The sequence below is a fragment of the Chiroxiphia lanceolata genome, chromosome 20 (genome assembly GCF_009829145.1).
Source record: "Chiroxiphia lanceolata isolate bChiLan1 chromosome 20, bChiLan1.pri, whole genome shotgun sequence".
Classification (NCBI taxonomy): Eukaryota; Metazoa; Chordata; class Aves; order Passeriformes; family Pipridae; genus Chiroxiphia; species Chiroxiphia lanceolata.
In genome coordinates this window covers 7,986,560-8,013,500 of record NC_045656.1, presented here as the reverse complement: position 1 = coordinate 8,013,500, position 26,941 = coordinate 7,986,560, and the positions used below count along the sequence as shown (strand labels likewise).

The 26,941-nt window shown below is 48.1% G+C and overlaps 3 protein-coding genes across 6 annotated transcripts in view; 1 reads left to right on the top strand and 2 right to left on the bottom strand.

The window, feature by feature from the left end:
* The window catches only part of UBC (ubiquitin C), a 3,165-nt gene extending 2,319 nt beyond the window's left edge, over positions 1–846 (bottom strand). For 2 of the 3 annotated variants that reach the window (XM_032707909.1, XM_032707911.1), the window contains exon 1: positions 494–628. The gene's annotated coding sequence lies outside the window, so the exon portion shown is untranslated. Of the gene's footprint in view, positions 1–493; positions 629–684 lie in introns of those variants that run through there. The other variant, XM_032707910.1, reaches the window with a different exon arrangement.
* Positions 847–7,583: 6,737 nt separating this feature from the next.
* Positions 7,584–10,844, top strand: CENPV (centromere protein V). The gene is made up of 5 exons (XM_032707917.1): positions 7,584–7,810; positions 8,763–8,861; positions 9,654–9,723; positions 10,122–10,236; positions 10,580–10,844. Exons 1-5 carry the CDS (start codon positions 7,587–7,589, stop codon positions 10,702–10,704), a joined length of 633 nt encoding a protein of 210 aa, XP_032563808.1. The 5' UTR covers positions 7,584–7,586; the 3' UTR covers positions 10,705–10,844.
* A 702-nt stretch (positions 10,845–11,546) lies between these two features.
* PIGL (phosphatidylinositol glycan anchor biosynthesis class L) overlaps positions 11,547–26,941 on the bottom strand; it is a 56,879-nt gene continuing 41,484 nt past the window's right edge. Inside the window, exons 4-7 of one of the 2 annotated variants that reach the window (XM_032707914.1) lie at positions 26,403–26,470; positions 18,690–18,721; positions 12,852–12,985; positions 11,547–11,762 (exon numbers count right to left, since the gene is read on the bottom strand). In XM_032707914.1, the coding sequence (XP_032563805.1) occupies positions 11,664–11,762; positions 12,852–12,985; positions 18,690–18,721; positions 26,403–26,470 (333 nt within the window). In that variant the 3' untranslated portion in view covers positions 11,547–11,663. Of the gene's footprint in view, positions 11,763–12,851; positions 12,986–14,902; positions 16,184–18,689; positions 18,722–26,402; positions 26,471–26,941 lie in introns of those variants that run through there. The other variant, XM_032707915.1, reaches the window with a different exon arrangement.

Below are 26,941 nucleotides of genomic sequence, written 5' to 3'. Positions count from 1 at the left end.
GCACTGCGGCACCAGAGCCCCCGGACCCCCCTTACACACCCCCTTCTCAAAGCAGCCCTGCGGCACCGGAGGCCCCGGACACCCCTTACACACCCCCTTCTCAAAGCAGCCCTGCGGCACCGGAGGCCCCGGACACCCCTGGGCCCCGCCCTGCGGCGGCGGGGCCGCTCCCCCGCCCCGGCCGTGACTCACAACCGCCTTCCGGCCGAGGCGACTCAACCCCCGCCATCTTCCCCACAGCGACACCGCCCGCCCGCCCGGCAGTGATTCTGATTCCCCCCCCCACCTCCCCTCAGCTCTCACTGACGCGCTTCAGACCAACACACAACACTGCGCAGTTCTGCCCGCCCCTCCCTCCCCAACCGCTCGCTCCACAGACACCCCCAACCCGCCCAGCAGCGCCCACCCCGCCTCGTTCGCTCCTGCCCAGCAAAACCGCCCCCCTTCTCACGTTCCACCCCTCCTCTCCCCGATCTCTCCCCCGTGCACTCACGTCTCCGGCCCCGAACGCTAATCACTCTGAAAAAATCTCTTTATCGCTGCAGCTCTGCTCTGCTGAATGACGCACACCCGCCCCTATTTATCGGGTAACAGACACACAGTCCCCGCCCACCCATACCAACGTGTCCATCCGCCTCGCAAAGTAGTCCCCATGAAAACACCGCTGTTATGGAAAATACTCGCCTCCTTTCCGCTCCAATCTCTCTTCTAGGCAAAAAGGGGGTCCCGGAGTCTCAGTGAGGGGGCTCAGACCCATAAAAATCCGTAAATTTCTGAGGGTGCGGATGGATCTGGAAGCGTCCTCCCCCCAGGCGCTGCAGTGAGACGACGTAGGGCGACCGGGAAGTCCGTCGGTGATTGGTGCGGCGTGACGCAGGGCGGGCGCTGATTGGTTGACGCGAGGGGCAGTTGGCGAGGGGCGGGGGCGGCTGTTGCAGGGAAAGCTCTCGAAGCTTCGCCGCCGCTTGGCGCTGATTGGTGCGCGGTGAGGTCACGCTGTTGCTAAGGGGGCGCCGCCTGGCGGGGCAGATTTCGGGGATCGGCGGGGGGGAGAGGGGGGTTCAGGAGGAGGGGAAGCCCGGACTCTGAAGGGACAGAGAGGGGGACAGGGGTTGTAATTGTGTGGCACTGTGGCTTTTTAACCTCTGCCTTAACCCTAGCAGTGCTCAGGGAAGAGCCTGAAAGGGACTTGAGCAAAGGTGCCCCCAAAAAAGGGGGGGCGACCCTTGGTGCCAGCGATTTGTGACCCCCAGCGCCTCTGCCAGACCCCTTCCCTGAGGCGGCTGAGAATTCACGGGAAAGCCCAGAACAGTCTGTAGGGCTGGTCCTGTCCTATGAGGCTGAGAGGAAAAGCTGGGAAAAGCAGGACTGAGTTGGCAAAGCTGGTGAAATACATAATTTAGGAGTTTGGGGAGCGCTGGAGGCTCCCGGTGCGTCACACGAGTGGCCCCAGTCACGCGGCCCAGCTCCTGAGCTGCCCTTGGAACTGGCTGGAACCGGGCTGACCGGTTAATTCTCTGATGTGAGCCTGCAAAACAAGCCCCGTGATGAAATGCTGACATTTGTAATTCAAATGCTTGTTTACTCGCCTCCAGAACAGGAAGCTTTGATCAGTTATGGAGCAACTTCCTTCTGTGAGCTGATTTGGAAATGTGCCCCCAGTTAATTAAGCTTCATCATCCCTTTCAGTCTGTCTCTTAACTCATTTTATGTCATATTAAAGCTGGATACGCAAAATCCAAGACGGTTTTAATGTGTTTTTTAGCAGCTTTACCTGCTGCTCCTTCAGTGAAGGCAGATGACCTTGTTCAATCCTCCCCTCACAAAGCATCAGCACTTGTGTGACTGGCAAGATTCAGCACAGAGCTGCTCTATTTCCCCCTAAACAAAACCTCAAACCTAGACAAAAATACAAAACCACCAAAAAACCTCAACAAAAACAAAACCCTTTTGCTTTCCTTTCTCCTAACGGGGTTTCTAGAACCTCCTGGTTTACAGTAAAAAGGAAATAAATCATCCTACCAGTAATTACTTGCACTGTAGAAACAGGAAGAGGGAAAAATGGTAACTGGAATGTTCAGAGACAGCTCCATGGCAATAGCCAACCTTGGAAATATTATTTGGCTGCATAAATTTAGGGCAAAAGGCAGAGTTGGGCAATTTCCCATTTGTATGCTTTGTGCTGCCAGTTTTGCTCAGTTTTTCCACCAGGCTGGTTTTGTTTGGTGGTGCCAGGGGGACTGAATGTTTGCTCCAAGGCTGGCCTGGGCATGCTGTACATCCCAGGCTCTGCTCCAGGGACAGATTCTGCCATGGAGTCCGGAGAGGATACGAAGAACTAATATTTACAAATGTGAAATGCCACATCTGTAAAGCTGGAGATGAACCACAGGCAGTGGTAAAGCCTGGGCAGTGTTTGAGCACATCAGACTTGTATTAAGGATTTCACTGTGCACGTCTCTCTTTTTAATGTCCTTGTAGGTAGAGAAGAAGAAATTTCTGTCACTTTTTCCTTTCTGTATAAACCAAAAAGCAGAGGAGCCTTCCCTTGTGTTTTTTTTTTCCTAAGAATGGCTAAATATTGTACTGCTGTGCTTGTACAAAGCACATGTATTTAACAAACATTCCACTCTTCCTCCAGTAGCTCTTGGTGAATAAAAGTCGTCAAGCAGCTGACTCTGAACTGTATATAAATAAATGCAAAGCTGATAAAATCCAGAAATCTGTATCTTGTGACTGGCCTGGCTGCACAGGTGGCTCCAGCCTTCGCCAGGGCACGGGGCCTGCAGTTGGGAACACATATTTCTTTCCAAGTGGTTTCAAAAGTAGGTCACTGGGCAGCAGTACAAAGCAACCTACTTTCAGGAGAAGAATCTGGGGTCAGGGAAATGTTTCCAACGAATCTGTACATTCTGGAGCACAAGCTGGGGCTGCTTTTCATGTAGGCTCATGTCCTAGCAACGAGGGATCATTTTTCCATGAGCACTGGGGACTGAAGCAATCTGTTTATCTTTAGTTACAGGGTTTAGCTTGGGACAGCCAGTCAGGCCTTCTGAGGGTGTGTAGCAAGTCCAGTTACTGTTCTTTGTTCAGACAAAAATAGGGCTACGTGCCACAGGGAAAAAAACAACATATATAAACTATATATATATATTCTTATCTCATAACATTACTCATACCTACCTCAGATCTCTCTCACTGTGTATAACACTGGATAATTATATTTACTTATTTACGGTTGTGGAGATAAATATATTCTCCCCAAGCCTGTAACACTGCAATAAGACCCAGACTTTGCTGAAGTTCCACCCACGAGACAAACAAACTCGTGGCATGTTACTGCTTGTCCCTGTGCTGCCAAGTTCAAGGGTTACAAAAATAGTGAGTCATAACTCTAAGTACTGTGAGATTGACTGTAATATTATGAGATTACCAAAAAAAGACAACTCTCTGAGTTTTGTTTGTAAAGCCTTGTGCTAAAAAAACCTTCAATAAACAAAGTTTTTAATAAGCTTCCAACTTCAGGAACTGAAAGCTTAAGAAAAACAAATAGATTGGTAGTAAAAAGAGGGAAATGAGGGATACTCCTCTGTCTCCCTGTTTGTTTAAAGAATATTTTAACTTTGCAGGACACATGGGATTCAGCTGTAAGATCTGTGCTGCCCTGATAAACAGGCTTGGGCACGTCTCTCTCTGCAGGTCTGAATGACCCAGAGGAACACGTGCCAGTTCACTCTGCTCTGATGGAAGGAGACTTAGAGAAGGCATTTTATAAAGCCACCGTTGGGCTAAAATCACAGGCTTGTGTCTGCATGTTGTGCCAGTGAAAGCAACAGCTAATAACTAGGTCTATTCTAAAAATTACTTGTCTGCATGTCTCCAGTCTGCCTCCTGCCCGTGAGCGTTTTGGATCCGATCCAAGCTGCAGTGCAGGGAGGGAGCTCTTTGTTCACGTCCTCTCTGCTGCCTCGGAGCCCTTTGAGCTTGTGGTTTCTGGGGTGAGGAATTTCAGCAGGATAGCAAAGAAGCACCTTGAAAAACAGACAGACAGACAGACAGAAGTAAGTCCTAAAATGTGTTAATCATTGTTGATATGTTCAATAGAACCCCTGTGACAGTGAACAAAACCAAACACTGCCAAGGCTGTTCTGACCAGGCTTTATCCATTGGTCCAGGGGTGATACCTCCTGCACTTTGTTTTCAGATCCAGCTTGGATCCCTTGATGGTGAGGAGAATGTCCAGAGTGCTTCCCCTTCTACCAGAAGACTAAAATCCAAGCACTGACATTTTTCTCCCCTGAACAAACCACATAGTTTTAACAACCTGTTCTTTTCGGTGTGGTGTCAGCTACACACAATTCCTAGTCCTCTGCTTATTAGATAAAAAACATCACACTTCCTAATTCCCCTTCACCCACAAACATGTAGCTGCTTTCAGTGTTGCTTTGGGGATGAAAATGCTCCTACAGACAGAATTTCAATGTGGGCTGTGAGCCAGAGCTGCAGAGCTGAGTCATTGTTATACAAGCAGAGCTGAGATGGCACAGAAAAACCCCTTTGTACTTTAACACTGGAACACATCAACTGTTGGACTTTGAGTATCACAAGCCACCTACACAGAGAACCAACTGTCATTTACTGGACTTTTCCTCTTGTCTATCCCATCATCTGTCTGGATAATTCTTCCTTCTCCATTTTGCTTCACAAGCTTAAGAGCAAATACATTTTTCATCAAGCTATTGGCCACTACTAAAGTCTGGCAAACACTGCATCAGCTTTGGAATAATGAAATGAAAGCTGTTAACTCTCTGGACAGTAGGAAGCACCTGCTGCCCAGGTACACTGACCATACCCTATGTGATCATTGAAATTTAGGGCTTTCAACTCAGAATACCTGTGAAATTTGTCATCGTCCAGAGCTCCACTGTAAAGCTCTTGAACTGATTATTTATGTGAGAACCAATTTTGAGCTCTGAGAATCCTCTGTAATAAAATAAGGAACAAACGAAAAAGGAGGAAGAATTTCTTCACTGTGGCCTTAGGAAACCAAACTGCATTTTGTTCTTCCATTTTTGTCTTCCAGTTCTTCTTTTTGTCTTCCCTGTATCACAGGGGAACAGAATTCAGCTTCTCAAAATGCTTTCTACATTTAAAATAAGCTGAATTAATTGTGGAGGGGCACAGAGTGTCACAGATTTGCAGATATTACAAGGACTGCAAACTCAGTAGAACTGAGTAGGAACTGCTTTTTGAACATGTACGAGTGCAAGTGGCTCCTGTCTTACAGAGAGAAGGTCATTTCTGTGAACTGATCACTAACAAGCTCCTACAATACATTCTGGATTTGGGTAGAGCAGTTCAGTGGTTTTAGGACAGGACAGACCATGTAGGCTGAAACCTGTGCCTGCTGCTGGCTGTCTCTGTGCCAAAGGGAACTGAACCCCTGCTGCAACCTGCACAGGCTCAGTTTCAGTGCGTTTCCAGTTTCACGTCAGCGACTTTTTCCTCCCAAAATATAAAGTGACTAACACGAAATCTAGCGTGACTAAAGGTCTGGGAGTGGCTCAGATCAGGAGCTGCAGATGAACACGCTGGCATAGGTCAGAATTTGTCACACAGGGTGTATTAAAATGGTTCCATTAGAATGAGTAACCAGTGCAGAGGTTCAGAGGGATAACAGGAAATTGCAGCTCGGTGCCCTTTCCTATCATCGGAGAAGTGCTGAGCCACAGGATTGTTATGCAAATCCTGGCATGTGCCATCTCAGGAGGCAGCCTGCACACTGTGGTAGCATGTTTTTAAAGCTCTTTTCCAGACCAGAGAGTGCTGATAGATGTTTCATTCATCATTGTCCTGTTGCTTTGACATATTCCTGGCTGAGACCTGACCTTCTGCCTCTCCACAAACTGTCAGCTCAGTTGTTTACATCTTTCCCCGTTCCCCTTCTTGGAAAGGGCAAGACATTAAGTCCTGTTGAATACAACTCCTTGATTAGAAGTCAAACAAAATAAACGTCCACTCCTGCAACACGGGACACAAAGTTCATCCTTGGAGTGATTTTTTCCCCCCCAACCAAATGTGACTTGGACACCTCCAAAATTTGGACTTTTCCCTGCATTGAATAGTTTTACTTGAGAAACAGCATTGGCTTTCAGATGTTCAGGAATAGCTTTTTGTGAGATATTTACCACTAGTGGAGTGATTTCACATTTTCCTAAGTTTTTTTCTTTGTTGGTTTGATTTGGGCTTTTGATTATTTGTTTTTTGGTTGGTTTTGGTTTGGTTGTTTTTTGTTTTTCAAGCTATGTACTTTCTGGATTGTTTTCCTTTTTGAGACTTTGGTGACAGAATATGTGAAAAGCTGTCCAGCGGGAATCCTGTTAGAAGCCATTTCTCTACAAGGCTGCCACAATGACTTCAAACCTCAGGAAGGACTAAACACTCTTCCAAAGGCACATCCTGATCCCGGGCCTGTTGTCACACAGTGATCTTGTGTCTAAATGAGGGTTGTGCATAGCAGAGATGTGAAACAACAGCAGCCCCTCAGGTCTGCAGAGCACCTTCACATCCTTGAACAGGTGAGGCATCATATGTTCAGAATGAGAGGGAAAACCTCGGGCTCATGCTTGTGGATAACTGGCATGCCTGGCCTAAGCAGGGATTGAGGTGGGAGAAGTGAGCCCTCTGTCCCCCGGGAACACACCATGAGCAGCACGGGCCTTGAACTTCCTGTGACTTCCAGCTTTGCTCGCTCACGGTGCCCACCTGCCCCCGGCCCTGCTGTGCCTGAGACCCTGGAATCATGGAATCATAGAACTGTTAAGGTTGGAAAAAACCTTTAAGATCATCAGGTCCAACCAGTCCCCCAGCACTGCCACGTCTGCCACTGAACTATGTCCCCAAGTGCCACATCCAGTCGTTTCTTGAACATTTCCAGGGATGGTGACTCAACCACTTCCTTGGGCAGCCTGTTCCAGCACCTGAACACCCTCTCAGTTACCAATTGTTTTCTTAACATCCAACTTAAACCTCCTCTGGTGCAACTTCAGACCCTTTCCTCTCATCCTTTCTTGTTCCCTGGGAGCACAGCCCGACTGTCCCCCCCTGCTCCGCCCTCCTTTCAGAGAGTTGTAGAGAGCAATCAGGACCCTGCTGAGCCTCCTTTCCTGCAGGCTGAGCCCCCCCAGCTCCCTCAGCCCTCCTCATCACACTTGTGCTGCAGCCCCTTCCCCAGCTCCCTGGACACACTCCAGCCCCTCAGTGTTCCTCCTTGTCGTCAGGGCCCCAAAACCGAACCCAGGATTCGAGGTGCGGCCTCACCAGCGCCGAGTACAGGGGAGTCAATCACTGCTATGCTCTTGCTGGCCACACTATTGCCGATACAAGCCATGACGCCTTTGGCCTCGCTGGCCTCCTGGGCACACACCGCCCCTCGGCGACCCAGCTCCGCCCCCCTGTCCCGCCGCGTCCCAGCCCCTTTCCCGTTCCCGTTCCCGTTCCCGTTCCCGTCCCCGCTCCCGCCGTGTCCGCGCGCTCTGCCCGAGCTCTCCCAGCACCGGCGGCGGCGCGGGGGCGCCCCCTGGCGGATGGGTCGGCGCATGGGGCGCTGCCGTCAGGGCGGCGCGGCCGCGGGCGGGACCCGCCGGGCCCGGGGCAGGAGCGCGGGGGGATCCTCGCCCAGAGTGAAGGCTGAGCCCCCCTGGTCCCCCGGCCCCTTCGATCTGGGGGCGCAGAGCGGCCGCTGGGCCGCCTTCCAGAAGCGGCACGGGCTGAGCTGCGAGGAGGCGGCGCGGCTGCTGCTGGACGCGTAGTGAGTAGCGGGGCCGCGGTCCGGCCCCGGCCCGCGGGAGCATCGTTCTCCCGGCCGCACCTGCACAGCGGTGCGCGGGCTTCGGGAGATCCGGGGGGATCCGGGGGGCGGGGAGGGGGCGCAGGCACCACGGAGAAAGTTGCTTTTTCTGCTAAAGCTTCCCCTGATTTACGGCTCTCCGGGCAAAAATGCCCTTGGGGGGCACCGCGAGGCTCAGCCTCCAAATCCCCACCCAGTTTCCTGTGCCCGCTCTTTGCAGAGCGCTGCACATCATCGCCGCGCTGTAATCAGTAAGTGTCCGTGGCAGGGAAAATCTGAAAGGAAAATGTTTTTCCTTTGCGTTTTGCGATTGACCCGGCACGGTGAGTCTTGCCCAGCTGCTGAGGAGGCAACTCAGAGAGAGGGAGAGGCACAGGCTGAGAAATTCCCTGATCATAAAGTTCCCCTGCAATTACAATCTGAAATAAAACACGTTTCAAATATTATGTAAAATCCAGCTATCTCTGCTTTTTCCAGCTTTTAAATGGAGCAATATTAGTGGTGCTGGAGGAGTTGTGGGGAAAATTGTGGGAAATTTCGGTTCTCAGTTCCAAGCAGGTTGTCCTGTGGTAATAACCCTGGTTTCTGTAGGGTTGTGCAGGACACAGCTGCAGCCTGGGTGACACTGTGACCCGAACTGTGGTGGGGAGCTCTCTTGTACAGAGTCCTCGAACTGCTGTTCTTCTTTCCTTTTCAACATTTTAATTAAACCACAAAAGAAATTGCTGTCAGGACAAAAGCCATTCCCTACCTCACTCTGACACATGGTATTAAAATACATTTGAATGGATACATTTCCTGGTGTTCTGCAATTGCTCAAGGCAGACCTGAATAATGTTGTGTATAGCCTTACTGCTCTCTTGGCCAAAAAAAGAGAGTATGATCACAAGAGCTCTGTTGTTTCTCTCTCCAGTGAACACAGAGGTTTGGTCAAGCACACAGGAGGCTGTCACTGTGGAGCTGTGCGCTTTGAGGTCTGGGCTTCACCACATCTGCACGTGTTCAACTGCAAGTGAGTTGTTTTGTTTCCCTGTTCTCATACATGAATGTCAGCTTGTCTGCTTTTGCAGCCTCAGAGCTAAAAGATGAGACAGCTGCAGAACACCCTCTGAGCTGTTTCCATTGGATTTACCCTTAATTACGTCCTGATCCAATGTGAGATCAACACCAGGGATTTCAGGTGCTGCTTCTCTGGGCAGGACTTCAGGTCTCACAGCCATGCTCATGCAGAAAGTGTCAGGAGAGATCTAGTGAGTGCAGGTGCTCAGCCATCTGCTTTATATTTCCTCTCAGTCAGTGGGCTCAGAGCACATTGATCCTTTTTTAACTTGGTCTTCTCAAGTGACATTACATCTCTGACCACATGTGCCTCAAACTAAAACACTCTCTGATTTCATTAGTGATCTCCCTTTGCCCGCAAGCAGTTTGCTCAGGGGTGAACTTCTGAACTTTGCTTTCTTGTTTGCAAAGTAATTAACGTTGGCAAACTTGGCCAAGCATGGTCTGAAAGATTTTTCAGGGCTAGAGTATGCCCTTAAAGAGCTGTGTATGTGAAGAATATAATGTTTGGTGCAGGAAGACACCTTATGGGGGTACCTGTGTAGGGTCAGTCTGTTCCATGGGTGTGCTCAGCCAAACACTACTGACACCACGAGTCCACTTTCACCACTTACCTCTGTGAAGCCACCCAGGAGCCATTCTAACTATCAGTGGAGTTTCTGTTGTCAAGAGGTCCCTGCTAGATCTGACTGCTGCACTACAACTTGTCCACTGCTTCCAGAAAGGTCTGCTTTTTCTTTTACAGTTGCAGCATTTGCACAAAGAAACAGAACAGACACTTCATTGTCCCAGCGTCGCGTTTCAAGCTGCTGCAGGTAGAGTAAAACACAGTAAGAGCGTGGCCATGAGCTTGAGCAGTATAACCCAGGGTTAGCCTGGATCCAAGCAACACCCAGTTTTCTATCTTAAGTTCGTGTGTGGCTGTTGGGGGGAAATGGCTGAATTTTGTCCTGTCTGGGGTGGGTGTGTTAGTGCATCTTATTTGGTGAGGTGATGTTGGAGCTCTTGGAGTTCTGAGGCTTGACTGTTATGGACATGTTTACATACAGAGCACAGGGGCTCAGAAAAGGAGCATGAATGCAGAACTCTGTGTATCAAGATAGGAAGGTGGTATTTTAAATTTTACATTTCTTAGCTATAGGCCTAAAGTAATTTATCCATGTATTTATATAGAAAACTTATTTATATAGAAAACTGCTTTTCATTGGCTTAGGGTGCTGATAATTTGACAACATACACCTTCAACACACACCGTGCCCAGCACACGTTCTGCAAGACCTGTGGTGTCCAGAGCTTTTATACTCCTCGTTCCAACCCAGATGGTTATGGTAGGTACAAAGAGGAAGCTGTGGTAACCAAACTTAACCACCAAGCAGCCCTTGGGTAAAGCCTCCATTGGATGCCAGCATGACAGCAGGGAGCAGAATGTGTCTTAAGAGTTTGTCCCTAAAGTGTTAAACATCTGGAACTGCAGCCTGAATCTGTAGCTCCTCCATAAGAAAGTCTTACCTGTGATGTGTGGGCTCGTGCCTGGGACAGGATTCTCATCCAGGCTCCTCATCCTTACAGCAATAGCATTTATATTCCCTGAGATGCCCCATCCATGGAGTGGTGCAGGAATCTCCCTCATTTTCTGAGAAGCAGGTTTCTATGTGCTCTGTCTTTCTTCAGGAATAGCTCCCCATTGCCTGGATGATGGCACCGTGCAGACCATTGTCACAGAGGATATCAATGGCAAGGAATGGGAGAAAGCAGTGGGGGAGCATAAGACCATCAGAGACATGTCAAAACCTTGACACAGCCTTCCAGCAACTGAACTTGGAGCAGTGGAAGTGCAGTCTGGGATTTCCTGGGTGATGGATGGTGAAATCAATTTCTACACTACTGTTATCTGTTCTCTGTTTCTTAAATAAATCTTTCTATGTTGATTGTCTCATTCCTTTGTGACTTTCAGTTGACAAACTGCCTCTGCTCTGTAAACCACTCCAGGGTTGCTAGTTTGGTACTTTGCCTCTAGCTGTGCTGAAGTTTAAGACCTAGTTACATAAAAGACCTAGTTACAGTCTGGGTCTCTTGCACCTCATTCCTACGTCCTGCTGAGACTCTTGTGAGCTGATCTTGAGCCCCATGTTCTGAAGCAAGAAAAAATGCTCATGTTTCGTGAGGGACACTGAGAAGGTGGAGCCTGCAACACAATATGTATAAAAGAAGCAGCAGCAGCAGCAAAGATCAGTGCAATTAGAGAAATTTGTATTATTTCTGATGTTTTATTCAAAAGCTTTGGCTTTTTAAAGTTCTGACTGAATAAGATAGGTCTTTGTAGATCTGGTATCTGTGGAGATAGTGTGTTCTTTGAAAAGTTCCTCCTGATATCTCGATTTTATAAAAGCACCAAGAGATAGTTGCCAAGCAGTCCTTGCAGCTGTATCTTTTTGGGGAAGTAGTTTGTGCCATATCTTCTCCAATGCAGAATGCATTCAACTCCTAATTAAGTTAATCCAAATTTCTCATCCTACTTAAGCTTCTACAGTGAGAAAACAGAGTAGCTGTTAAACCCTGTTCATCTCAAGGTATTGGGCAACCATATACTCAGAAGGAAGTTCACATGCCTGGTTTCTGTAGCCTGGAGAATGCTACGCAAAGAGCATCCCGTCCTCTCCAGCACATAACACAGGAGTTTCCTTTAGTCCTGAGCCTGGCATGGTCCTTTTTTTTTTGGTCATTCTTTTCTCCTGGAGTTGTGAGCCACGTCCTGCTACAGGAGGCGCAGTGAATTGACCACCATGTACCGTGAGAAGAGCACGTAGAGGCGGCGGAACCAGAGGAGTTGGCTGTGATGGCACCGCATGGCCCTCTAGAAGGAAAAAGAGTGGAGAGAGCATTACAAGAACCTTCCAGGCCTTGTGTGATGGCAGTTTCCTAGGCCTCCTGTGAGGATCACTGCCAATTTATAGGACAGCCTGTTTTCAGTGAGCAGTGCAAGGTGGGAGGCTGCCTAATCCACGGGGCCTCTCTGCCCCTGTGTTGCTGGTGTTGTGCTGGCTGATGTTCAGAGGGTCCTGCTAGAAAGGACATTATCAGCTGCAGATTGGTGCTGAGACAGTGTGTTTATCACTTATAACTCCTCCTCCCCACGTGATCTCATGCCTGAGTGTTCACATGCTGGGGAAGCAGGAACCTGATAGGTGAGTATCTGGGAACATCCCTGCATTTGCTTTTGACCACACACTGCCAGCTGAAACCGAATATTTACAGTGCATCAGCAGAGAAAAGTCAGGTTTCAGAAACAAAAAACACATGGGAATAATGAACACCACCTCTATCTAAGCAGTTTCCATGTGTAACTCTCCCTTTTAGCAGCCTCAAAAGCAGGAAAGTTCTGCAATTTGTGAATTAACAGCACTGTTTTCTGGGCAAACATTTTCATGCTATGGAAGGGGAGCTAATCAGATTCTGATACAGGGAACTGTGGAAAAATGTGAGAGATCTCATGCAGCAAAATAAAAAATGCATAGCAAAGAAGGGAACTCTTTGGACCACAAGCTGACAGGCTGTTTCTGTCTTTAGTTAGAGCTGTGGTCCAAGGATGCTGTTCCTGACATGGAGTCATGCCAATCTTTGACAGGCCACTCATATATTGGGAATATTACGTTGGATCCAGTCTCCTCTGAAATGTATCCTGCATCCTGGATGCAGTGTAAAAACTCAGTGCTCTGTGACTACTGGACACCTCTGAGCTGGAAATCAGCTCAGCCCCATCCTGTCACACAGCACACGAGGTCACCTGTCTTGTCTGTTCATGTTTTACAAGTCACTGCAGACATTCCTTAGTGACATTTATAACCCACTTATGAAATTCCCCGTGAATGTGACACTTCTGACTAAAGTCTTCACAGTGATGACGAGCCATTCAAGCAGGTTAAGCAGGTGCCACACGTCTCACCTTGGCTTGCTCAGTCTCCTCCTCTGTGAGGATGAACAGGGCATCCCTGGGCAGGAGGCAGGAAATGGGCACATCCAGGAAGGAAATGTACTTCCTCAAGAGATTCACTGACTCGAGCACGAGCACACGGCACCCTGCACAGAGAAAAGGGGAATTATTTCAAAACAACAGTACTGTAAGGTGCCCTTCTCTCCAGGCTCAGCAGGTCTTTGCAGGCTCCCATGTGCTGCTGGATTTGGGATCCTGTTGCAAAAGAGGAGCAACTTTTCCTGATCTCTTTGTGCCCAGTGCATGTTTATGACCATTTGTACCGGTTCTTATTCAGTATATGACTATTTGTACTGGTTCTTGTTTTGTACAGTCTGTTGAAAGCAAAACTAGCTTTGACTACCACAAAAACTGGGGGGTTTTTTCTGCTTATAATTAAATTCTTCCTACATAATGATGATTCTCTGAATGCTGGCACTATATCACATAATAGAAATTTTAAAACAGCAGTCTCTGGTTCAGCTACCAAAATGAAATTTCACCTTTCTGCTCCAATTCTTAGCTACAGAATAAATATTTACATGTCTCGGGAATGGCAGTATCAAATATTAACTCAGGCAAGCAGTTACACTTTAACAGAGTTCCAGAATACAGTGCTCAGATGTTTGTGATGAAGCAGAGGAAGGTAAAATGTATAAAGATTCTGCTGGTTTGGAAGCTTTTTTTTTTTTTCTGTTTTAAAGATCCCCTTGAACTCGAAAGTTAATTGCTATTTTTTTTACTATGGCTAAATTGTCTTTACTGATGAGCTCAGAGCTACTGATGGTCCCATTTAGAGCCTGTAGCTCTCAAAGGAGCTGCTTTGGGATTTCCTGGGGCTTGGAAGCTGCTGTGATTATGCTCCACACTTCACAAATTGTATTAAAGTTTGACAGAAGAGGCCAAAGTAACAGTTTACACAGGTGGTCAGAGACACAATTTGATTCACAATTAGATTTTCTTCAGTGTGCCCTGAAACAGTGACATTACTCAAAGGAGACACAAGACAAAGCTGAGCTGCTGCAAGGCTCCTGATGCACCATTTCAGTGTGTGAAGCCTGTGCTCAAGTCTAATAACTGCTTGAGCTGGTGGTGCTCAAATGCCTTTCAGCCCTACAATGTCACCAGGACTTGTGTCCCTCTAAGGGCAAAGATTCTTCAGGACAGGAGCAGGAACAAAGAACTTTTACCTACTTTGGACATTTGGTAGATCCCTCAGTTTAACCTCTACCAAGCCTGAGATAGGAAGGGAAAACTTGTTGCTCTACAATTTCCTGGAGACACAGGGGAAGCTCCCACAAGTCTCCAGGGTAGAGTCTGGCACTCCAAGATGTCCCACCAGCACCATTCCTTTCCCAGCCAGGGGGCTGTGACACACTGAACCCAGGGACAAACAGCACACACGGGACCATCCTGACAAATCCCCTCATAAGTGATTTGTGTCCCAGCCTCTTCCTGACTTATTTCACTGCAAAGAAAAGACTTGCTTTTACTCCAGTCAAAGCCTGCAAGGGCAGGACATGGCAGCCCCCATAGACTCCCTCCAGCACATCTCTGAGATCTTTAAATTCCTTTCTTTCTTTTCTCTCCTTCAAGAGAAGGTTGTTCCAAAGAAAAACCGGTAACTCCTTATTTCAGCGTCTCAGAGGGTTCCAGGGCCATGCTCCCTTTCCATTGATCCTGGGACGTGACTCCCCAGCAGGACGGACACAGCACTCAAAGGAGTTCTTTTCTCCCGCTGTGGGCAGCGATGGACAGGGGTAGAGGCCTCAAGGGAAACCACTGGCATTTCTATCCAGATAGAAGCTGACAGGAGTCTGTGCTGTGCCAGGACCTGGAGGAAAAGCCCTCCTGGAACTCCCGGCGTCGCTCAGGGAGCCGCCGGGAGATGGCGGTGTCCGCCGGCTGCGGGAGCGGGACCCGCAGCGCTGCCCGCGGCGCTGCCCGGCCCGGTCGGCTCAGACCCCTCCTGGCACCCTCTGCCTCGAACACCCTCCTGCCTTGACTGTGCCACTGCCGTGTGCCCACCCCGTCCTCCCGCAGCCTCAGCCCCCAGCCCTGCAAGGTCACGGTGCTCCTGTGAGCAGCAGCTGTGCGATGAGCTCTGCCAAGCTCCCCGCGGGGTCCCCCGGACGTGCGGGAATGCAGGGAGCTGTGGGACCAGCACGGATGGCTTGTGCCACTTCCTGACCGCGAGCCTGAGCCCCCGTCTCGCTCCCGGCCCACCCGGACAAGTGACAGCAGAGCAGTTGCTGTTTGGCTGCCATCGGTCTCAGCTGCTCCTGCAAAGGATGCTCTGCAGGGACAAGTGCTGCACTTGCTCACAAACAGAAGTGCCCTGAGGGTTCTTCTACTCCCACTACAGAATTTTTTGTTTCCAAACTTGGAAGGAAACCTGTGATGTGCCACGAGTGGGGGAACTCCTCTTCCCCCTTCTCTGCAGAGACCTTCTGGGCTGCTGCTGTGGATAGTTTGAGAGAGAAGAATTAGTGCTGCACTGTGGCAGAGGAAAGGAATAGATATGGATCCTCTTGCTCTTGTTCTCGGCATTCCCACTGGCCACCTGTTTGCTTTTCAAACAAGGGAAGACAAGGCTAGAGCAAGCACAGGGAAATGGATCTTTCCTTTCCTGGATGGTTGTTAAGGGACTCTGGCAATATCATGTGAATTCCTACTCGCAATGATGGGAAGAGAGGCCTGACACAGGGTTACCCACAACTGCCCTCTGAAGCCTGGACTGCTCTGTTAACAAAACATGCTCTCCCTTTCCTAATTTTTTTTTCCCTGAGAAATATTAATTCATGCAGCAATTACACCTTTTGTTCCCCAAAGCTCAGCAATAGGGGATAAAAACCACTGCAAATGATTTCTGTGTGGATCTATCTGACCTGCTGCACCCTCCTCGGTCAGATCAGGCAAAGTGGTGGCATGGTGGCATTCAGCCTCCCAAAAAAAGGGCACTCTAAGAGCCTTCTGTGCCAGTGATATCACAAGGATATCCATGTGCTGACAGCAAAGCCTGTTCTGCATGGGAAAGTGAGATGAAATGAAGCAGGGAAGGAATGTACAGTCCAGGGAGAGATGAAAAAGGGTTCAGAGAAACTGGCTGCTCCCTGCCAAGCAGGGTGGGAGCAGTGCTGCCATTGAGGAGTCCACTCCTGTGACACCAGCAGGTGAAGCTTTTCAGAGCCTGTTGTGACTGTGTTAGGGAGCCAAACAGGTGTTCCAGCTGGAGGCCCTGAAACAGCAACTTAGCCAGAGGCCTCTGAGATAACGCTGGAATCCACTAAGCGACCTTGGGCAGCCTGGGAAAGAGAGAAAGGAAGCTGCTAATTCCAGTGGAGGAATACCTGTGATGAGTACCTACACCCAAAGATAAAAATAAGAAAGAGAAAACTGTTTTAGGCTAACACCACTTATCAAATATATACCGGTATCTATTTAACTATAGTAGTGTGTTATTAAAAGGTTTGAAAGAAGTGTGTAAATTTTAAAAATGTGTGTAACAGTGCAAAAGGCAGATCCCTGTGTGCCTCCTTTTCTGTATGTAGAGATCATTGTGCTAAGTGTGATGAAAGTATGTTAATGTAAACATTGCGTGACCTTTTCTGCCATTTATCTGGGGACGACGAGGACGAAGAATAAAGCCTCAAACTTATACTGCAATCAGATTGTCTTGCTTAACAACTAAAAGACGTTTCAAAAAGTGCAAAACTGCATTAGACAGATTTTCAGGCGCTGGCAACTGTGACCTGGGCAGGAGGGGATTAGCAGTGTAATACAACCTCTCTAGGTTGGCAGAAAGGGCAGGATCAATATAGCTCATGGATTAGGCCTGGAATAGAAGTGTGTGAAGCCTGCAGCTTGCTCGGCTTGGCTTTCTGCTTCCAAATCACTGAGGCAGCAGGTCTGCCTAGAATGAGGAGCTTCTGGGCAGATCTGTGCGTGCTGCAGGCCTGCACTGCTCCTGAGGGATGGAAGCACACCAGCTCTTTTGGAAGAGCACTGGTTATAGCTGGAAGGGGCCAGTGGCAGGGGTGGGAGCATATCCAGCAGCCGTCTTGACTTCCTGAGACAAGCCCAAGTATCTTGTGCCCAGGCTGGAGAACTTGATTACAGATTATAAAAAGCCTGTTGTGTTTATGCTGGCTAAAGGCATTAGAAAGCAAAGCAGGATATTTAGGGTGCTCATTTGCATATCACTGAGGCAATGCAAGGCTTAGCTGGCTTTTGCATTTGCAGAGAGATTTTCTGTGGATTCCCTGATCACATGGGCTTACACAGGTTCACCCACACATAGTTCCCTCTTACCAACAGCAGAGCAGCAAATTTCCATGGCCTGAACATGCCTTTCAGCTCTATCCAGACAGCCTCAATCCCAGCATCACTCTTGTTTCATTAAGCCCCTCTGATGCACAGCCCTGCACGCCTGCCAGATCAAATTATAAATACTGGGAATTTCAATGAGACTGGAACTATATTTGGAAAGGCTTAGCGTAAGCAGCAGCATGGGAGCTCCCCGTTCCTTTGGTGTTTGTAGGTCATGTCAGATGTGATGTAATCAGAGCAGCAAGGCTTTCACACAGCTCCAGGAGTCTCTTGATGCTGCTGGAGAAATGGAAGTGTTCTCTATACATGAGTTCTGTTTCAAACCTGAATGAATTTGAGGCTCAGCCCATATTCAGGACCATAGTGAATCTAACAGACCTGCATGAATAGCACATGAAAGTGGCTCAGTGTAGATGGGGCCTGACAGCCAGCAGTGACATCAACCACTGCAGGTCCTTGTCCTTTGTGCTGCACACAGAGCTCTGCTGCATCCCAAAGCTGAACAAAGAAAAGGTCCCAGGAAAGAAGTTGGCATTATACTGCTCTTTTATAAATTGGGGAGCTGAAGAGACTGGAGTCAGAACTCAGCTAAAGGGCATTCTGCCATCTTGGCTCACACTCTCTCATTAGGTCTGCAACTTCCTGCTAGCAGAGAATTAAAACTGATTTGCTGTGACTCATTCAAATCCTACAATGATTTGGGAATTAGCATTAAAGGAACACAGCCCAGATGGCTGCTGAGGGAACAGGAGGTTGACTGGGTGGGCCTGGTTGAGCCACCTTCCCATGGTCTGTCCAAAGAGCTGATTGACAGCTTTGTGCCTAAACTAGTTCCTCACATTTGTCCCTGAGTCAGGCACTGTTTGCTGGAGATAAGGGCTGCAGCTCTGCTCTGGGACAGCAGCTCTGCTCTGAGACAGCAACTAGAAAATGGGTCAGAAGCAACCTGCTTCTGTAATTTGTTTCTTTCCTTTACCTACTTGTACAGAGGGTTTCTCAGGGATTCTTGCTCATTTGTAGATGAAAGAAGCCATTACAAAACTTGCTGTGCCACTGCAGATTTCAGGTACCTTTCCTGAGCACATTTTGATGGAAGCTTAACTTGGTACACACAAACATTCTTGGCTAAGCTGGTAATGGTTTCTGAGGCCTTTGTCACAGAAAAGAATAACAGGTTTGTAAGTAAGACGTGACCAAAACCTCTGTGATTAAGCTGAGAAACCTGGAAATAACACTCATATTCACCCAAGACAGCAAAAGGCACAGGGCAGACACTGAATCACAGAACCCCTAAGGACAGAAAAGTGATTGTAGAGAAGTTTGAGTGGGTAAAAACTGCAGGGAGATAAAAGGGCAAGGAAGAGTTGAGCTGCAGGTTTCATTTGCATTGCAGGGGTGAGTTGGGCAGCTGGAACCCTGGACAGAACATTGATGTAAACAATTGCCCAGCGCCTGCAAGGGCAGGGATGTGAGGTGACTTACCTTCAGGTAACTTCCCCTCTGAATGCAGGTACCTGTGAAAGGAGAGATAACATGTGGGTGAACACTCAGTGGAGTTATCCAAACCCTTATTTTACAGGTATAAACTCTGTACACTAAACCAACCCTTTTCTCTTCACACACACACATTTACAATGGCCAGTCTTATGAGAACCTTCAGGAGCCCACTGGATGCACACCTCAGGCAGGGATAAGCCTCACTGCCCACACTGTTCTGCCATTACTTTCCTCATCCTGGCTGCTGGGACACATCACAAATAAGCTCTATAAATCCAATTCACTCTCAAACTTCTCAAGTTGCACTAAGGGAAACTGCAAGAGGCTGCCAAAGGCTATTCACCTCTGGGAGCACTGGCTGTTTAAAGCCCAGGGTCTGCTGGCCAGGGACATTGCCTCAGCAGCTCTTCTTTGGGACCAGCTTCTTGTTTTCGAACTCACACTGGCACTGGGACATCTGAGAAGCTGCTCTGGCTTTTTGCTCACTTTGATCCCTTCATGACTTTGTCCTGGATAGTCTCTGCAACAAAAGTGCTTCCCTTGGAAACAGGATGAGGGGACCAGTGTGGGAGATGTGAACAGTGAAGGCACTTCCATCAAGAAGTGTAAGCAAATGATCCCGGTATGCTGAAAGCATCAGAGGGCATTAGCTTCAATTCCTTGTTAATTCTCTTTTTTTCCTGCTCTAGCCTGTGGCTCATGGCTTTGGAGCAATTGTGCTGACATTCCCATCTGCATCATCCTGGATTTGGCCCATGGCAGGGCTGGGAGGCAGCAGGTCTCCAGCAGATGGCACTCAGGGCTGTCCCAGGCGTGCTCTTCCATGAGGAAAAAAATTCCAAACAATGGAACATTTGCCAAAAGGAGAAAGGAAATATAAAAAAAAAGTTATTTAACCCTGAGTAATATGTAAAGAGATTGTTATCACCTTACAGTGGTGTATTAAACGAAGAACAATGTGCCAGTTCATGTGTAAATCAACCAGGATCAAACATGCATTATATGTAAACTGCTGTGTTTCTCCAGTCACTTCAAACTAGGATTATCTCTGGCTATTGGTTAAGTTCAAGGAAAAGGATTAACTACACAGGCATAGACAAAATAGGAAGCACGGAGTAATGAATATCCAACACAATTCAAAGCAAAAGTCAAGCCAGAAATGCAGGTCATGGCAGAACTCAAACAGCAATCAGAAAACATATGCCTTACACAGATTCTCCTGCCAGTGCTCTCCTCTGCTCCAGGGCCAAAGCTCTGCAAGCAATACCATTTCCTACTAAACAATGGCCTTGGAATACTGACTTGGCCACCTTCTACCCCACCACTCAAGTCTTACTGCTCTGACAAAGATCGTTAAATGTTGCCTTGTAAACGCTACCAGCAATTTTTTGTGGGCAGTGGTGGGGGGAGGAAGGTTTAAGTATCGCCATTAATATCTGCTCTGCTCTTCTGCCAGAGGTTTCTTCCCCCACAAGTAGAATCTGGCCACCCAAAGAAGTGATTCAGCACTTGGTACAGCAGGCGGGGTGGGAACTTTATAGAACAAGCTTGGAGAGATAAAGCAGTGAGTGGTTGTGAAATCTGGCAACTATCTGAAGGCCCAGTGTCTGTTCTGGGTGTGCTGCTCTGCCATGGAGGCACCTTCAAAGCACTTACTGAGCTGCTCCCAGAGGGAACTAATAATAACCATTCCTGCCAACAGAAACAGGAGCGAGAGATCCACTTCATATGGAAACGTTTCAGCAGGAACAGGCAGCATCTTCAGCAGGGAAGGAGAGTTTCATTCAGCAGCAAATTAAGGAGTTTGTGCTGTATAAGGGTTCAGGCAGACACAAACTGTATTTTGGTTACTGAAAGGTCCTCAAAGCTGCTGCCAGCAGACCTGCCACTCATCTGGAAGAACAGGCATGAAGAAACTACTTCTCCGCTCATCCTTTTTGTCCTGATCCAAATGCTTCAGGACTCAGCAAGGCTCAGTGCAGAGCTCTGGGAATGGGCTCCACCCAGCTCTATGTGCAGAGGAATTGCAGCCTTGCTCATTTGTATTTCTCAGGCAAGAGATACTCTGTGGTTACAGAGAAAGAGAGAGAGAGAAACACAAAACTCTACCTCCTGCACACGTTCACAAAATGAGCCAATCCTCTCCCAAATCCATCGTCTCGCTCCCATCTCCACCCTGCTGGAGTGTCTCCATGGGACACTTCCAAGTAGGGGAGAGGTTGTAGCTCTCAGTCGTTGCCATTTTGGGAATGTTGTTTTACAGACTGGACTTGCTGTGGTTTGGGTGAAATGAAAGAGTTTGGCATAAAATCCCCAAAAGTCAAACACAAACATGCTCTTTTTCAGGAGCTTTTTCCATGTGGGTGTTTTTTTTTATTTCCCCCAGAGACACTTTTTATAATTCTTTTTAAACATGAAGTGACCTAAGGTGGCTTGTTCCCACCCACCCACCCACCCACCAAGTGCCAGAGGCTGGTGATTACAGGGCACCTCTCACTGCACCCTCTCTGTTGTGCCTGTGGTAGGTTCAGATCCCCATGGGAGACCCTCTGCAATGAAAAATTTCAAAAGGCCACGAGACATCTGAAGGCTCCAACCATTTCTGCACTGCAAGAGCTCAGCCCCGACTCCTCCCTCAAGGACCAGCTGCTTTGAAGGCTGTTGCTGTCTGCAGCCATCAGCTGCATCTCAGCAGAACCACTGAAATGGCCCAACAGCCCTGACCCTGCAAATTCAGGACTGAGCTCCTCCCAAATTCCCTGCCTTTATTCAGTCATCCTCAAGGAAAGATGTGAGCAAAGTGAGTGGATCAGCCCCTGTGTGGCATCAATCAGTGAAACCTCCACTTGGTGGAAAGAAGAAACGAGTCAAGATAGAGCTGAAAACTTGGTCTTGGGGAACACAGAGCTCCTCTGGGGAACACAGAACTCTGGGGCTGATCCCCTGGTGGGTGTGTTATGGTTTTGGCCATGTTCTATTTGATGAGAAGTTGTTCACTGAATTCAATGACTTCACTCTCCAAACACTCTCCTGTGCCAAAGGCAAAACCCTTCGCTGAACTGACTGTGCTGGCTGCTGTGGAGCACTGGGGAAATACAATTCTGGAGAGCATGGAAAGAATGGATGTCTTAAAGCTGTGCTGGGGCTCCATTTAGAATCCCAAACTCTAATCTGCCTGATTAATCTGATGAAACAGATGTGAAGGAGGAAGAACAGCCAGTCTCCTCGGAGTCACAGAGATATTAGAAGGATATACTTGCCAGATGTTGAATGTTTGCTATCTGGAATGCCTCCTCCCTCCCTAACTGGACTTTCTGGCTCCATTTCCATGCACCCTGAACTACACCAGGTAGCAACATGCAGTTTGTAAAACGCTGCCCAAGCTCTCTGTACTCAGGTGTAGCAGTGGCAAAAGATGGTTCTGCCAGTGGCAATTCAGAGATGTTCCAGCTGCCAGAGCTGTTCCCTGGCTCTGTGCTTTGGGCCCTGCACTGCCTGGGAGAAGAATGTGCAGTGTCACTGCTCCACTCACTGCCTAATGATGCTGGAAGGACATCCCCTGAGGCGGTTTCTTGGGAATAAAAACCTACTTTGGGGGGAATCCCTTCAATGCTGGTGCCCTGTGCTCAACTTTAATCCTAATGGCTCTCAGCAGTGTCATGGAAGGGGGCTGGGATGAATGAATTTAGTCAAATTAAGGAATGAGGGGGTAAATGACGGAATGAGATAAAATCTAGGATAACATACCCAGCCAATGGGATATTACCAGACACAGGGCAGAGTCCTCTGAGGGAAGTCTCCAAGGATAAACAGTAGAGGACCTTATGGGGGCAGTCTGGGTGCAACCACAGCCACCACTCCTAAGATCCCCAGGGACATCTAAGATCAATAGAATGCATGGGACAGCTGCTGAAAGGAGGGAGAGATTAGAGTCCCATTCCAGCCCCACACTGTAAGAAGGCATCAAATAAAACGGTAAATGGGATATCATTCACTATTATCAAGCTAATCACCCAAAAACCAGCTTCCTCCCTGCTCAACACATCCTTTAAGGCCTTGGAAACCCCACACAAGCAGAACTGTGCTTTGTTGGGATGTGATGCAGTTGGTGGCTTTCGGGAACAGTACCCACCGAGTCTGTGGGATTGGCTGGACAGTTCATTGTTTCAATATACAGATTTGAAAACTGGCACTTAACCAACCCTCCTCTTTCAGGGAACCTCAGTGCAGCCCTTCTGCACAATGCCCATGGCATTCAGAAATGGGGCATTCAAGAGCCAGGCTGTGACATGTCAGTGCAACAAGGCATCGGTGGCACTCGGGCTGCATCATAATCAGCTCCAGAGTGATAAAGCACTAAGCTCCCAAATATTACCTCTGCACAGCCTCTTTTACAACCTACCACTGAGCTGGTGAATGTTAAAAAACATCCTGCAGGACTGAGAGGTGTTTTTCCAAATGGAATTGACGAGAATAGGCTCGACTAATGATTCCTTGATGTAGCTTTTTATATGGCATCATTGATAGAAGTTTTATGGATGCAGTTGCTATAACAACATAATGCACAGTAGTTAAATATAGCAGCTCCTATTTTCCACTCAGTTTGCTCTGCCCTAAGCAGACAAGACTATTTTTTTTTCTGTTCTAGCTGGGATGAAATGGATTTGATAGCTCACTGAAGAAAACAAGTGGTACAGTCCTTCCTCCTCCTCACAAAGATGATTCCTTTCCATCCTAAGCAATCAAGCAAACAACAAACCCAACAGCCCCCCATTTGCCAGGTTTCTGGGTAAGAGGGGTTGTTTAAAATCAAAATGCACAGTGACTCATGCAAAACTAAACCCCCTTGATATTCCATGTGATCTCAGTGCAAACACCGTCATTTCAAAGTGCAGGAAAAGAGAGGTTCTCCAATATTCCTGTCACAGAGTATTTACCAAGGTTATTACCACAGTGCCTACAGACTGGCCAAACACTGAGGGAGCAGTAAAGTGACCTGGATGTCACTCAAACCCTGCTCTTCCTTGTGGATGAGTGTAAAGGATCCAGCCTCTCTTGGCCACAGGGAAAGCTCCTGTTTTGGGGAAAAGAGAGAATGATGTTGCCAAATCAAGGTGACAAAGAAAGAAGCAGAGCTACAGAGGATTGCTTCCAATTCCCTCTGTTTTGCTACTGTGGGTTTTTCTTGGGTTTGGGTTGGGTCTCTTTTTCCATTTGGAAGCCAGAACTGAAATAGTCCCAGGGGAGACCGAAATCAAACAGCAATTTATGTTCCTCTCCCACCCTGTTTTTTCTTATTTTTCCCTTGCAGAAGAACAAATCCACCCTCGAACCCTGGCATTTCCCAGTTCCTCCCAGATCTGAAGGCCAGGCAGGCACACACAGCAGCTGGACTCCTGCAAGCTGTCAGGAGGAAGGTTGCTGCAAGGGAAAGGGCTCATTTTTTCTGAATAGTTCCTGCTCCTTTGAACATAACCTCTGCTCCAGACACTGGAAAGAATATTTATGCCCTTAGCAGACAATACTGAGCATCTGCTCAGCTATGACCATTGCTTGAACTGTTTTATTCCTTGAAGCTGTTCAATAATTTGCACCTCCTAAAGTGAGGAGTTGTGGGAGGGGTCACACAGCCTGTTCTCCCCCTGCTCTTACAGAAATAATCCCAAGGGTGGTGGACACAAGTCTATCTCCCAGGGACTGGGAGAATCCAAAAGAGCCAAGGATCACTGCACCAGCCCTCTGCTTCATCTTTTCCACTCAGAGCCACAGTGGAGGCAGAACCTTGCACACCTTGTTTAAAGATGGTTAATAAACACATTGCCCATGATACCTGGAGGGGAGAGTTCATTTGCCTTTTTCTTGCCATGTAGCACTGGGGCCCCTGGGGCACTGCAGAGCTCTGCTGGCACAGGGGGATGGGAGAAGGCTCAGTTTGTGCTCCCAGTGCTGCCTGTACTGGCCAACATGTGAGACCTCATCAGGGCACAGCGAGTCAGGAGTGATACAGTCACGCTCTACTTCCTCCATAACACAAACTGAAAAATAATGAGGGCAAACAAGCCACTAAAAATAAACTTAACCTTTCGGTGGCCACAGCGTCACTCCTGCCACATGCAGATGACAGGGCTACCATGGTTATTTCTGCTGATTCAGGACTGGAACAGAGACAAGACACAAAGCAGCCCTTAGTTAATGAGAACTGCTCGTGCTCTGGTGTCCCTATCAGCATGGATCTCATCAGCCCAGGACTGCTGTAGCTAAGGACTAATGCAAAGGTCTGAGTTCAAGGGGCTTTCAGACAATGAATATTTCCAGTAACATGCTCTGAGATGAGAAGAGGGTTAAATCCCCCCCACACCCACAGGAAACCTAAAGCACAAAGGTAGGAAAGTAATTTCTCCACAACCACAAAGTAGGACAAGATCAAAATCAAGAGTTTTCCTTAACTTTCTCCTACATAACTCAGCTGCCAGCTGGTTTTCCCATGATCTCTTCAGGATGTAAGGGGGACACACAAACAACAACCCGCCCTCTATTCCTATTTGCAGGTCCTACAGCAATGGACTGAGCAAACAGAAGCCCAGGCAGCTGGAAGCTCTTCGGTCCCTCTGTGCCAATAGTATGAGCATCAACCTCTGCACCTGGGTCATCAACCTCTGCTCCTCACTCACTCCTCAATTAGCTGTGCCAGAAAGCATCTCCCAACTCAGCCCAAACAAACATAGTTTGCTTTAACTCTACCCCCTCTCCTTCTTTTAGGCTATTCCAGAAGTTGCTGGGAGCAGCCATGATCCCCTCTAATGCTGAATTCCAGCATCAAATGCTTTCAGCATCTTCCCAGAGGAGCTCAGTAAGTCCCAGTACAGGTTCTGTGGCACTGCAGCTTTTTCTAGGCAAGTGAGAAAGGGAAATCACTGGGATGTTGTCAGCACAGAGAGCCAGAAGAGTTATTTGAATGGCACAGATGATTTGGAAAACAAATGGGTGCTATAAATACAACCTATACTTGCAAAGAGTTCTTCTCATGCCTGGGAAAGGCAGGGGCAGCTCTGGAGGAGATCTCTCTAGGACACAGTGAGGTCTGAATGAGCAGAAGGTTAAAGTAAAATAGAGTAGCTGTCTTGCCAGCAAAATTTGGGTGATTTTAATACAGGGCCTTCTGTCTAGTAACCTTCCCACAGCACAGGGACAGAGGGTCCCATAATGTAAGGAATAAAATGGTGAAGGAACTAATTGGCTCTTCCTAAGAGTGGTAAACAGGGACAGCTCCAGTGAAAGAGCAACGTCCTTGGGTCAGAGAGGTAAATTCAGGGACCTGGACAGGATGGCAACATCCTCTGGAATGGTGGTGCAGAACTTTCCAAAACCCAACTACCGACAGCTCAGGCATCAGCTATTCACACACCCTTCTCAAACCAGAAGTGCAAAGTGATCTGTGGCATATTTTAGTGGGATCAAGGACAGGAAGAGCAAAGAGGGCCCAGTGAAAAGGAGCCTGGCAAAGCACCAGCTGATGGAATACTAAAAGATGCTTTGGTTATTCACAGAGCTGTGGCAGTTTCTCCAAACAGCCTGTGTCCCACAGCCTGGCACTCAATTACAGCAGTGAAATCAATGCTGGTTTTGGTTCTGCTCACACACAAGCACCTCGTTCACTGTGTAACTCCCAGGTGAGGATGCAGTCAGAGCACACTGTACCTGACAGCAGAGTAAAGAGAGATGTGGTTTGTGTGGCCACTCACTCCTCCCGCATCAAAGGTCACCACCTGCAATAAACCACAGAACAAGAACCATTTAGGAGAAGGAGGAGACTGTGCAGTTCCCAGCTTTGACATCTAACACAGCACTGCCCCAGCCCATTGTAACTAACGAGTTGTTTTTGTGTTGCACAAAGAGGCCTTGTGTGTGAACTCATCATGCCACAGAAATACAACTAAACAAACAAGCCACTCTGGAACTAGATGACTACACAGTCTAACAGCTTGAACAACAGAAAGATGACAAAGATCATGTTCCCACTGGCAGGATGCACTTGTTACTTATTACCAGGCCAAAAGGTCACTTTCAAAATGATCTGTTGCAAACATGTTCCTGACCCGAGAGGTCCAGCTCTATGAATCACTCTCTCCTGGATCTGAGAACATCCTAGAATGACAGGGTGAAACTATACTTTGCTGTGCTGTGGATCAGGACACATTGCTGTAAGAAGAGCCCCATGATCATGTACGACTGTCCTG